This window comes from Panthera onca, chromosome B1 (genome assembly GCF_046562875.1).
Source record: "Panthera onca isolate mPanOnc1 chromosome B1, mPanOnc1 haplotype 2, whole genome shotgun sequence".
NCBI lineage: Eukaryota > Metazoa > Chordata > Mammalia > Carnivora > Felidae > Panthera > Panthera onca.
In genome coordinates, this window is record NC_138342.1 from 98,407,417 (window position 1) to 98,421,530 (window position 14,114).

The 14,114-nt window shown below is 38.0% G+C and overlaps 1 protein-coding gene and 1 non-coding gene across 2 annotated transcripts in view; one reads left to right on the forward strand and one right to left on the reverse strand.

The window, feature by feature from the left end:
- The window catches only part of LOC132692165 (uncharacterized), a 40,541-nt gene extending 27,206 nt beyond the window's left edge, over positions 1 to 13,335 (reverse strand). Inside the window, exons 1-3 of the mRNA XM_081795430.1 lie at positions 13,241 to 13,335; positions 11,596 to 12,342; positions 8,871 to 8,973 (exon numbers count right to left, since the gene is read on the reverse strand). Coding sequence (XP_081651556.1) covers positions 11,694 to 12,342; positions 13,241 to 13,335 — 744 coding nt within the window. The 3' untranslated portion in view covers positions 8,871 to 8,973; positions 11,596 to 11,693. The remainder of the gene's footprint in view (positions 1 to 8,870; positions 8,974 to 11,595; positions 12,343 to 13,240) is intronic.
- On the forward strand, positions 6,821 to 6,905 carry TRNAR-UCG (transfer RNA arginine (anticodon UCG)). The gene has a single exon. It is a non-coding gene; the product is annotated as a tRNA-Arg (tRNA).
- Positions 13,336 to 14,114: the final 779 nt, after the last annotated feature.

Below are 14,114 nucleotides of genomic sequence, written 5' to 3' on the forward strand. Positions count from 1 at the left end.
CTGAGCCAAAGTGGATGCTTAACCGACTGAGCCACCCAGACGCCCCTACAATCTTTGTTTTAAAGTCTATTTTGTCTGACATTGAGTATTGCTATCCCAGCTTTAATTTTGTTTATATTTGTAGGGACACTTTTCAATTTCTTCACTTTCAGTCTCAAATCTGAAGTGAGTGTCTTGTAGACAGTATATAGGTAGGTATTGTGGGTTCTTTTTTAATGCATTTGGACATCCTATTAGGTCTTTTGATTGAAGCGGTCCATTACATTTAAAGTAATTATTAGTAATAGGTATGTACTCATTGCTCTTTTATTGTTTTCTTGTTGGTTTTGTAGCTCTTCTCTGTTCCTTTCTTCACTTGCTCTCTTCCCTTGTGGTTTGATTGTTTTCTTTGTTTTATGCTTCAGTTCCTTTATCTTCCTTTTGTTGTGTAACTATTGTAGGTTTTTGATTTACACTCACCAAGAGGTTCATACATATCAGCCTATTTTTACAGCAGTCTGTTTTAAGCTGATAGTCACTTTTTGAACACATTCTAAAAGCAATATATTTTTACAACTCACCACATATTTTATTTTTGACATTACATTTTACATCTTTTGTGTGTATACCCTTTATCTACTTATGGTGGCTATAGCTGACTTTATTACTTTTGTCTTTTAACTGTTATACTAGTTTTTAACTGTATGATCACTGACTTTACCATATATTTGTCTTTCTGTGAGATTTTTTTCCCTGTATTTTCTTATTTCTAGTTATGGCCTTTTCCATTCCACTTAAAGACCCTTTAATATTTTTTCTAAGGCCAGTTCAGTGGTGATGAACTCCTTTAGTTTTTGGTTGTCTAGAAAACTCCATATCGCTCCTTCAATTGTGAATGATAATCTCGTGGGGCAGAGTGTTCTTGGTTGTAAGGTTTTTCCCTCCAGCACTTTAAATATATCCTGCCACTCCCGTCTGGCCTGCAAAGTTTCCGCAGAAATATCAGCAAATAGTTTTACGCGGTTTCCTTTATATGCATCTATTTGCTTTTCTCTTGCTGCCTTTAAGATTCTCTCTTTGTTTTTAACTTTTGCTATGTTAATTATAACACGTCTCAGTGTACATTTCTTTGGACTCCTCTCTTTTTGTGACTCCCTGTGCTTCCTGCACCTGTATGTCTGTTTCTTTCCCCAGGTTAGGGAAGTTTTCAGCTATTATTTCTTCAAATAAGTTCTCTGTCCCTTTCCCTCTCCTTGTTTTCTGCAACCCCTGTGATACAAATGCTATCATGCTTGAAATTGTCCCAGAGTTCCCTTAAACTATTTTTAAAAATTATTTTCCCCCTTTTTCTTTTTCTGATTGGGTGGTTGCCACTATTCCATCTTCCAGATCATTTACGCATTTTTCTGTATCATCTAATCTGCTGATGATTCTCTATAGTTTATTTTTTCATTTCATTTATTGTATTCTTCAGCTCTGAGTAGTTTTTTCTTATATTTTCTAACTCTTTGTTGAAGTTCTTACCATGTTCCTCCATTCTAATCCCAAGTTTGGTAAGCACCTTTATGACCATTACTTTGAATCCTTTATCAGGTAAATTATTTATCTCCATTTCATTGTGACTTTCTTCTGGGTTTTTTTTATTATATCTTGTTCATTTGGAACATATTCCTCTGTCTCTTCATTTTGTTAGATTTCTGTGTTTGCTTCTAGGAATTAAGCAAAACAGCCACCTCTCTCAAAATGAGAGAGTCTTGAAGAGGTGGCCTTGTGTAAAAGTGTCTCCTGTGCAGATTGTGTGTGGTTGGTGGCAGGCTAGCCATATCTGGAGTGGGCAGAGGCTGGGGCATTTCTGGGGCACACTGTGTCAGGACCCATGTGGCAGGATGGCCAGAGCTGGAGTGGGTATAGATGGGGGGTCCTGAGGTGTGCCTCACACAACCACTCTGGTCAGACATCTGGAGCTGGAGCAACATGGGCCAGGGGTCCCAAGAGTTGGGACAACTGGAGCTGGAGTGGGTAAGTGCTGAGGGGTCCTGAGATGCTTCATGCTGGAGCCACCTTGGGAGGATGGTTGGAGCTGGTATGGGTAAGGGGCCTAAGTGTGCTTGGGTAGCCCTAACAAGGAGGCAAGAATGCCTGGGGGTACTATTAAGGTGGAGGGAGAACAAAAAAAAATCATTGCTTGCTGTCAACTCCAACTTTGGAGAGAGTCCCAAAAGTTTCCCATAGACGTGGAAGATGTTCTAGGGTTAATAAACGGATTTCTGCACTTATAATATACTTGTCCTTTAAGCCCCTGATTTTTGCTGTGCCCAAGAGCAGGTGAGCCTGAACACAGGCCCCCCTCAGTGATATCGCTTCCTACTGAAGGTCACTTTCTCATCACTACCATGTCTCCATTTCACCTACCCTTCTCTATGTGGCACTCTGCTGTTTGTTGTGTAGGAGTTACTCAATCGGTCTTCAGTTACCCTTTATGACGAACTGCTGTATATGTAACTGTGGATTCACTGTATCCATGCAAGGAGGTGGATTCAGGGTCTTCCTACACCAACAACTTGGACCTCTCCAAAGTGGGGATTCAAGCTAAAACCACTTCAGCAACCAGTGAAAGGGCAGAAAAACCTGAACTGTCATTGACAAATTGCTGGAGGCATTACATAATGATGACAGGTTCAATCCAACAAGAAGATTCAATATTCACAAATATTTATGAACAAAATAGGAGAATCTAAATGTATAAAGCAAACACTAACAGACATGAAGGGAGAAATTGATAGTAATACAATAATATTAAGGAACTATAACATACCACTTAAATCAATGGGTGGATCATCCAAACAGAAAATCAGTAAGTGAATACTGGCCTTAAGTGGTATATTAAACTATATGGACTTCATATATATGGAATATTTTATCCAAATTCTGAATACACATTCTTTCCTTTTTGATTCAGAATAGGGACCTTCCTTCCCTCCCTCACTCCTCCCTTCCTTCCTTAGTTTTTATTTTAACTCCAGTATAATTAATAAACAGTGTTATATTAGTTTCAGGTGTACAGTATAATGATTCAACAATTCCATACATCACCCAGTGATCATCATGACAATTGTACTCCTTTATCTCCATCACCTAATTAATGCATCCTCCTATCCACTCCAACCATCAGTTTGTTCTCTGTAGTTAAGAGTATATTTCTTTGTTTCTCACTCCCTACCTCTCTTGTCTGTTTTGCTCATTTGTTTAGATTTTAAAATTCCACATATGAGTGAAATCATATGCTATTTGTCTTTCTCTGACTTATTTCGCTTAGGATTATACTCACTAGATCCATCCATGTAATTGTAAATGGCAATATTTCATTCTTTTTTATGACTGAATAATATTCCATCACACACACACACACACACACACACACACACACACACTTCTTTATCCATTCATCAATCAATGGACATTTGGGCTGCTTCCATATTTTGGCTATTAAAAATAATGCTGAAATAAACATAAGGGTGCATATATCCCTTTGAATTAGTTTTTTTTGTTTTTGTTTTTGTTTTTTGTTTTTTTGTATTCTTTGGGAAAATACTCAGTAGTGTGATTACTGGGTCTTAGGGTACTTCTTTTTTCAACTTTTTGAACAATCTCTACATTGTTCCCACAGTGGTTGTACCATTTTGCATTCCCACCAACAGTGCAACAGGGTTCCTTCTCCTCCACATCCTCATAGGTGTAAGGTGATATCTCATTGTAGTGAATACATATTCTTTTCAAGTGCACGTGAAACATTCTTCAGAATGGATCACGTTAGGTCACAAAACATGACTCAATAATTTAAAGAAACTGAAAACCTATCAAGCATCTTTGCCAACCAACAATATGAAACTAGAAATCAATTACAAGAACAAAACTGAGAAAAAAGAGAAACAAAACATGCAGATGCTAAACAACATGCTACTAAACAATAAATGGGTCAACAAAGAAATCAAAGGGGAAATTAAAAAAAAATACTTTGAGACACAGGAAAATAGAAACACAACCTTCCAAAATCAATGGGACACTGCAAAAGCAGTCCCAAGAGGGAAATTCACAGCAATATAGGCTTATTTCAAGAAATAAGAAAAATCACAATTAAATATTGTAAGTTTATACCTACAGGTACCACCTCTCAAGAGAACAAAGACCAAAGTTAGTAGAAGAAAGGAAATAAGACCAGAAAGGAAATAAATGAAATCAAATATATATATACATATGTATATACATACATATATATATACAAATATATCTATACATATCTACATATATATGTATGTATATACATATCTACATATATACATATACATATATATCTACATATATACATATCAAGGGCACTAAGAGCTGGTTCTTAGGAAAGATACACAAAACTTATTTACCTTTAGCCAGTCCCATTAAACAAAGATGAGAGCCCAAATAAATAAAATCAGAAATGATAGAGAAATTACAACTGACATCACAGAAATACAAAGGATCATAAGATAGTACTACAAACAATTATACACCAATAAATTGGAAAACCAAGAGGTAATGGATAAATTCTTAGAAAGATACATTATCCAAGACTGAAACACGAAGGAATAGAAAACGTAATAGACCAATTACACGAAAAGAAATTAAATCAGTAATTTAAAAACTCCCAACATACCAAAGTACAGGACTTGACAGCTTTACTGGTAAATTCTACTGAACACTAAAAGAGTTAGTACCAATTCTTCCCAAATTATTTCAAAAACTGAAGAGGAAGGAATGCTTCCAAACTCATTTTAGAAGTCTGGCATTATCCTGATACAAAAACCAGATAAAGACACCAAAAAAAAAAAAAAAATACAGGCCATTATCCATAATGAACATAGATGCAAAAATTGTCAACAAAATATTAGCAAATGGAATTCAACAATACATTAAAAAGTATCCTACTATGATCAAGGGGGAATTATTCCAGGGATGCAAGCATAGTCAACATCAGCAAATTCATCAGTATCATACACCATAATAATAAACAAAGGTAAAAATCATAAGATCATCTCAATAGATGCTGAAAAAGCATTTGATAAAATCAACATCTATTTCTGATTAAAAAAAACCCTCTCTACAAAGTGGATATAAAATATAAAATCTCAATATAATAAAGGCCATATACAATAAACCCACAGCTAACATCATGGTCAATGATGAAATGCTGAAATTTTGTCCTCTAATATCAAGAACAAGACAAGGATGCCCACTCTTGCCATTATTATTTAACATAGTATTGGAAGTCCTAGCCATAACAATCAGACAAGAAAGAGAAATAAAAAGCATTCAAATTAAAAAGCAATAAGTAAAACTGTCACTGATTGCTGCTGACATATTATACATAGAAAACCCTTAAGACTCTACCAAAGAGCTATTAAAATTTGTAAATATATTTAGTAAAGTCACAGCATACAAATTAATATACAGAAATTAGTTGTGTTTCTGTACAGTAATAACAAACTACCAGGAAGAGAAATTAAGACAACAATCACATTTACATTTTTCTCAAAAATATTAAAATATCTAAGAATAAATTTAACCAAGAAGGTGACAGACCTGTATTCTGAATTCAGTAAGACACTGATGAAAGAAATTGAAAATTACACAAATAAGTGGAAAGATATATCATGGTAATGTATTGTATGGGTTAATATTGTTAAAATGTCCATACAACCTAAAGTAATCTACAGATTCAATCCAATCCTTATCAAAATAGCAGTGGAATTTTTCACAGAACTAGACAAAGAATTCTAAAATGTGTATGGACCCACATAAGACCCCAAATAGTCAAAGAAATTCTGAGAAAGAAGAATAAAGCTGGAGGTATCACACTCCCTGATTTTGAACTATACTACAGAGCTATGATAATCAAAACAGCATGGCACTTGCACAAAAACAGACATAAATCAATGAAACAAAATAGAGAACTCAGAAAAAAAACCCATGCATATATGGGCAATGAAACTATGACAAAGGATGTTGGGATGAGCACTAGCTGTTGTATGGAAACCAATTTGACAATAAGTTACATTTAAAAAAATAAAATAAAAAATAAACTATGACAAAGGAGGCAAGAATATACAATGGGGAAAAGAGAGTCTCTTAAATGGCATTGGGGAACCTGGATAGCTACATGCAAAAGAATGAAACTGGACCTCTATCTTATATTATAAACAAAAATAAATTCAAAAGGATTTAAAGACCTGAATGTAAGACCTGAAACCACAAAATTCATGAAAACAAACATAGGCAGTATGCTCTGTGACACTGGTCTTAGCAATATTTTTTTGAACTAGTCCCTTAATCAAGGGCAACAACAGTTAAAATAAACAAATGAGATTACATGAAACTAAAAAGCATTTGCACAGCAGAGGAAACCATCAACAAAATTAAAAGGCAACCTACTGAATGAGAGAAGGTACTTGCAAATGATATATCCAATAAGGGGTTAATATCCAAACTATATAAAGAACTCATACAACTCAACACCAAAAAAACATACAACCCAATTAAAAACAAGGCATAGGACTTGAATAGACTTTTTTCCAAAGAAGACATACAGATGGCCAATGGACCCATGAAAGATGCTCAGCTTCACTAATCAGCAAAATGCAACCAAAACCTAATGAAACAGTAACTCACCCTGGTCAGATTAGATATCAAAAGACCAAAAATAACAAGTGTTGGAGAGAATGCAGAAAAAAAGCAACTCTTATGCATTGTTGGTAGGAATATAAATTGCTGCTGCCATTATGGAAAACAATATAGAGGTTCCTCATGGGGCGCCTGGGTGGCTCAGTCGGTTGAGCGTCTGACTTCGGCTCAGGTCACGATCTCGTGGTCCGCGAGTTCGAGCCCCGCGTCGGGCTCTGGGCTGATGGCTCAGAGCCTGGAGCCTGCTTCTGATTCTCTGTCTCCCTCTCTCTCTGCCCCTCCCCCGTTCATGCTGTGTCTCTCTCTGTCTCAAAAATAAATAAACGTTAAAAAAAAAAATTGAAAGTACTACTTCCATATGATCCAGCAATTCCACTTCTGAGTATCGATCCAAAGAAAACAAAAGCACTAATTCAAAAACATACATGTACCATTTTCTTATAACAGCATCACTTACAATAGTGAGATATGGAAGCAACATAAGTGTCTGTTAACAGATGAATGAATAAAGAAGAGTAGTATATAATATACATATACAGAGAGACAGACATAATGGAATATTATTCAGCCATAAAAAATGAAATCTTATAATATGGATGAACCTAGAGCATATTTTGCTAAGTGAAATAAATCAAAGATAAATATTGTATGATTTCACTTATATGTGAGATCTCAAAAATACAGAAAAGGAAAAAACAGACTCATAGATACAGGAAATAAACAAGAGGAGGGAGGACGTTGAGAGGTTGGTGAAATAGATGAAGGGCATTTAGAGGTACAAACTTCCAGTGATAAAATAAATGAATCATGGGGATGTAATGTACAGCACAAGAAATAGAGTCAATAACATTTGAATAACTTTGTATGGGACAGATGGTAAATAGACTTATCATGTGGATCAATTCATAATTCATAAAAATATCAAATCACTATGACACATACCTGAAACTAATGGGATATTTTACCTCAATTACATTTCAAAAAAAAGAAAGAATGAACTTTTCCCCCTCATTATGTTGTTGTATTTACAATGAATTTTGTTAATACCTGTATTTTTTAATTTAGCCTCAAAACAAAATCATTTTTAATTTTTTTATTAGAAGGCAACCTTTTAGTAATAAAAATAAGGTTCCCCACCCTGATTTATTGTTTGAGAACTGCATATTTACACAGATTTCTCTTAAGATGAATGTGAGGAGTCAAGCATTTCCTATGGCACAATTTGGTATTAGACCATGATGGTGTCATGATTCCTTAGGATTTACCTTAGATTCACTGTCTCATATTATTCCATTTCCCTGTGTTTAGGTGTGGAGAGAAGAGGCTTCCAAGTGGAGAGAAGAGGCTTCGGGCTACTTGGAGAGAGAGGGAAGCGTGGCCATCATAGCCTGCCAATTGACCTCAGATGCTCCCAGTCCCAGCTGCCACCTTATTGTCACACTATAAGAATCCAAATGAGATCAGGAGAACTGCCCAGCTGAGCCCATTCAAGTCACAGAACCATGAGAGATATCAAAAGCTACTAGCTTTTTAAAATTTTTTTTAATGTTTACTTATTTTTGAGAGAGACAGAGAGAGAGAGAGAGAGAGAGAGAGAGAGAGAGAGAGGAGGGGCAGAGAGAGAGGGAGACACAGAGTCTGAAGCAGGCTCTAGGCTCTGAGCTTTCAGCACAGAGCCTCACATGGGGCTCAAACCCACAAACCACGAGATTATGACCTGGGCTGAAGTCGGACGCATAACCAACTGAGCCACCCAGGCACCCCTAAAAGCTACTAGCTTTTAATTTTTTAATTTTAATTTAAGATACTAAGTTCCAGGATCATTTGTTCTATAGCAATATATAACTGAAATAGATTATATATCTCAGCATTACAGTAAACATAATTACATTACTTATCCTCTAAGGTATATATTTCAGACTATACATAATAAAGTACCTATATATGCATACATATAAAGTCAATTCTATTATAATCTGACCTAAGCAGTGCTAAAAAAAATCACCAAATTGTGCAAAATCTCGCAGTATAAACCACAAAGCCTATGTAAAATGGTGTTGAGCACATATAACTCAGAAACTAAAAAATAAATCTAGGAACCTACTAACGTGGCAGCACAGTTTTGCACATATTAAATGATCAACAAATACGTAAATATTACAATGAATATGGTACTTTACCTCCGAAAAGGCCTGAAGGTCACTCGAGGAGTGGGTGTCGGGAGAGTTGTGAGTTACTGTGAATTGGTCTTCAGCACCAAAGGGCAGCTAAGGCACAGCTTGACTGGAAGGAAGTTAGATAGTCAAACATTAAACATTCCCTTAATTAAAAATATACATATACTAAATTTGCAATTTCCCCAAACCCATATTAACCATTGCATATTTCAGCTTTAGCTCATAATATACTTTACATGCATGAGATATAGTCCAGGTAAAAAAATTTAAGACAGCATCCCTACTATCATTAAAACTAACTTTTAATTTCACCAAAATTACTCAGATATTGGCTATAATTTTCAAAAATACTACTTTCTAAAAAAACAGCTAAAAGAAAATGTCATATTATACATCAACAAATTAATAAATCTCTTCACAAAAATGCAAGTCTTCTTCTAAGATATTTTAATATTTTGAAATTCTTTCATTTTAAAGATGCTAAAGAAAATGTTTAAATGATGAGAACCATTTAGAATCAAGACTTTACATATTTGAGGAGACAATCTCCCATTTTTCCCATTAAACTAATTTAAATTGAAAAATAATTAGCATAAAAATAATTAGCATATCACAGGGATGGTAGATACTGTGGTAACTGGGAGAGGGTGAGAACAAAAAAGAGGTAAATTCTATTAGAGTAAGCGTCTTGACATTTATAGTCCTATTTTTAAGAGTTTCTATTAGTGTAGTCCTGGAAAGGAAAAAAAAAAATGTATGTTCTATGTAAACTTTTGAGAATTTTTTTAAAATATAATTCATTGTCAAATTGGCTTACATACAACACCCAGTGTTCATCCCAACAAGTAACCTCCTCAGTGCCCATGACCTACTTTTCCCTCTCTCCCACCCCGCTATCAACCCTGTTTGTTCTCTGTATTTAGGAGTCTCTTATGGTTTGCCTCCCTCCCTGTTTGTAACTTTTTTCCCTCCTTTCTTCCCCCATGGTCTTCTGTTAAGTTTCTCAAGATCCACATAGGAGTGAAAACATATATCTGTCTTTCTCTGACTTATTTCACTTAGCATGATACCCTCCAGTTCCATCCACATTGCTGCAAATGGCAAAATTTCATTCTTTCTCATTGCCAACTAGTATTCCATCCCAATGGCCAACAGACACATAAAACGATGCTCAATGTCACTCATCATCAGGGAAACACAAATCAAAGCCACGCTGAGATACCACCTCACACCGGTCAGAGTGGCTAAAATGAACAAATCAGGAAACAACAGGTGTTGGTGAGAATGTGGAGAAATGGGAATGCTCTTGCACTGTTGGTAGGAATGCAAACTGGTGCAGCCACTCTGGAAAACAGTGTGGAGGTTCCTCAAAAAATTAAAAATAGAACTACTCTATGACCCTGCAATAGCACTACTAGGAATGTATCCAAAGGATACAGGAGTGCTGATTCATAGGGGCACTTGTACCCCAATGTTTATAGCAGTGCTTTCAACAATAGCCCAATTACAAAAAGAGCTTAAATGTCCATCAACTGATGAACGGATACAGGAGATGTGGTTTATATATACAATGGAGAAATTAACCAACATTCTGTTCTAATATTTCTTTTTAAGGACAAAGTATGAATGCCTGAGTGTTTAAGATTGGTTTCACTTGTGTCTCAGTACTTAAGTATTAGTGTTTTAATAAAGACATTTCCACTGTTAAAGAGTGTTGTTCTCGAAATCCTTCCACATAACATTGTTGCTATATTAAATCCGTTTATAAAAAGGGAAGAAAAACTTCAGTCCTAACTAAATTTAAAATCCAAATGGTTCTCAGAGTAACTAATTGAAGTTGAAATGCACTGTGTCAAACAGGAATCCCTACTATCTGTTACAGGATTCTAGTCTAGTGGCTCACCCAACAGAGGGTACTAGCTCAACAAACTTATCAAAGAGACAATTACAAATTTTGACAGAGATCTTAAGCAATTACAAGGGGGAGGACAGTGACTTTCAATGCTGGAATGTCTCGAAAGAGAAAATTACAAATAACTTAGAAGGAAAACTGTGGGGTTTTTTCTTTAAGTTTTGTTTTACTTGATTTAATTTGATATGATTTCAACTAACAGAACAAAATCAGTCCTTGGTCAATTCTGAAATTATCTCAGTAATTAAATTTAAGAGAAACAAAGTTGCTTAATTTATTTTAGAAGTTACTATACTACACAAGTGGGTTATTTCTATTGGATTCGCCAAATCCTAGGACACAATTAACTAAAGTTAAATTTCAAAAAGCTGAAGTCAGCACTTCAGAAAATTTTAAGACAGGTGTGAAAGAAACAGAAAACCGCAGTATCCACTCCCATCTGTTTAGGCCCTTTGGAAAGAGGCTTCACAAGAAAAGGCCAAATTGGTAGTGGCCCCATAACTTTGTGATTATCTAATATGTTACTACAATTAGCCATACAAGGTCTGTGAACCTGGTGAGACTCAGTGCAACAGAGTGTAAGAAGCAAAACCCTTCACCCAAGGGACTGGCTTTAAGTACCATTCGCAGAAGACAGATGCTAACTAAGCTGATAAGATGATGCCTAAGTGCCACAGCGATCCAGTAAGGTTTCTTGAATATTTTAACTTAATGGTTTCAAATTAGCTAAAGCCAACATACATATGCAAATAACCACAACATAAATAAACTTTCAGAATAATGTTTTCAACCCAAAGTACACCACGGAAGTCTCACCTCTTGGTCTAAATAAACTTAATTAAAACAGAAGACAAAAGATGGCTAAATAAAATGTCATTTTCAACCATATCATTTCAGAGCCTCGAGAAACTTGTTCAGACCGACGGTGCCACCTCCGGAGTCCTCATCGCAAGTCGCCCGGGTCGGGTGTCTGCGCGAGGACCGGCCCCGTCCATCATCTGGCGATTACCTCGGGCTACAGCCGTCCGCGGGATCCTCCTTCCCGGGGTGGCCCCGCGGTCCGGGCGGCGTCCGGAGGCGACGCGGCGGAGGGAGCTCGGCACGCGGGCCACTCGGGCTGGTCCCGAGCGCAGGCGGCGCGGGGAAGGGAGCCGCTGCCGGGCGAGCGTGGCGGGCGCGCCGGGGACTAGCGCGCTCGCTCCGACGCGCACCGCGTCCCCGCTCCCGACCCGAGCGCGCGCTCGCCCGGGGAAAGTTGGGGGTGGGGGCGTGAGCTGGGGTTGGAGGCACCTCTGTCCGCCCGCCTTGCGTCCAGGTCGGCCCTGCGGATCCGCCTGCCTTGGCCTCCTCGAGGTGACCCCGGGCGGCCCGTTCTGACGGCCCCTGCTGGCCGAGGGTGGAGGCTGCCAAGGAGGAGCGTGGTAGCGCCAACCTGGCAGAGTGTGTGAGGGACGCGAGTTGGGCGACTGTTGGGAAAACTCACAGTCAAGTAAAGTCCTACTTAAGGGAGTTCGCTTCCCACTCCCAGGACGGCTTGTGGGAAGAGGCCCAGTTACTTGTATGCTTCATATAATAATACTAATTATTAGTAGAGTATAGCTACTCTTCCATTTGGCCTCCACATAATGTACATGCCATAACTGCTGTTCCCCGCGTGCTGTCACTGCCTTTCTGGGGTTTCTTTTACTTCTCTAATCCACACCCTACTGGACAGACCTACCGTTCTGCTAAGAATAGAACTGAGATTTTGAGTCTCGATCTGCAGATACAGCTCCACGTGCCTATCGCAAGGTAGGCTGAAAGTCGATGAGTTCCTTCAATGAATGAATACGCGAACCGATGGCTGATGAACGTTTTCACATCTGAGATGTGACGTTTTGCTGTCTAAAAATCTGTTTTATTAGACGTCCTTACACTTTAATAAATTCCCATTTTGGTTCCAAGCAGCTCAGAACGTATAAATAACTTATATAATTTATATATTATATAGGAAGCAATCTTTAGTACTTTTTTTAAACAGATACTTGCAGGTTTGCTGCCTAGCAGCCCCTACCTTTTGTGGGAACACTATCCGAATTTTGCTTGTAAATGATGAATCATCCACTCTTAGTCCATTTGCCTCAGGTGATGGCAACTCTTGGCCTGATTCAGTGCTTAACCCTAACCTGCTCGATGGTAGTTATTTATTCCTCTGGTAACAGGGTTTATTTCAGAAATATGTCCTGTGCTCCAAAGCAGGCCTCTCAGAGACAAAAAGACATAGTTCTGGAACTTTGTGACTCTTGCAAATTAGAGTCACCTAGCTCTAGAGATTGTGTAATGCTCAGCCACTGCACGTCTGTTTATGCTAAGCTTAGAGCCCCTGTGAGGAAAGAAATATGGGATGCTGAAAAATGGATGCTGATATGTAGAGGGATGCTTCTGAAGATACTGACTTTATAAGGCACCTGGTTCCTCATACCTTGCAGAGGCGCTCCCCCTGCACTTCCAAATAAGAGATAGTACGTCTCCTGTGCTGAAAAATGCTGTAGAGATTTCTCCTCCACAAGTGAACATGTACCCCCATCAGAAATTTCACCCACCTACTCTTTTGGTTGTTAAGTCCCTTATCTAGGGATAAATCCCAGCATGACTTGACTGGGGACATGCTAAACTTGACATGAGTGGAAAGAGGGGTTAGAAGATTCAGGATCTACAGTCAGGAGCCAGGCCAGTACTCCTGCGATGAAGTTTGGCAAGTTCTTGATCAAAGTAACCAAAACCTTTCAGACTGAATAAGCATGAATTCATTGACTTGGGGCAACTTTCTTTGGACATGAGATACAATACCCTAGGAAGGACCCCAAGGGAATAGGTGAACTCACTGCTAGCATGGCTCTCCAAAAGAGATAGCTAAGCCTAAATCAAATGGATATGTGTTAGCTGCTCTGGAAGACAGCAGAAAAGGCACTAAAAGGAGCTGAAGGAGGTGAGATTGCTGTGGTGAATATACTATTTGAGGGCAAAATGCCCGTCAGTGGATTATATGTCACTGGAAGGCCGGAGGAAACACTGTTCAATGAAGGTCATCAGGAATGTACTGGTGAGAGGGACACCAACATCACTAAGGTGTGTAGTGGAGATTCTCCTCTGGGGACATGAATTAATGCAGGAGAGATGTTCACAAAGCTGGGCTCAATGATATCCATGAAGATAATGATTCGGCCATGAGGCCAAGGAGGTAACATTTAATCACCAAGAGGCATGAAGCTACAATCATCATAAAGACCCCCAAGGTCAGAGGGCAGTCAAAAAGGTTTGACACACAGGGAGTTGAGATTGTAAATAGACCATGG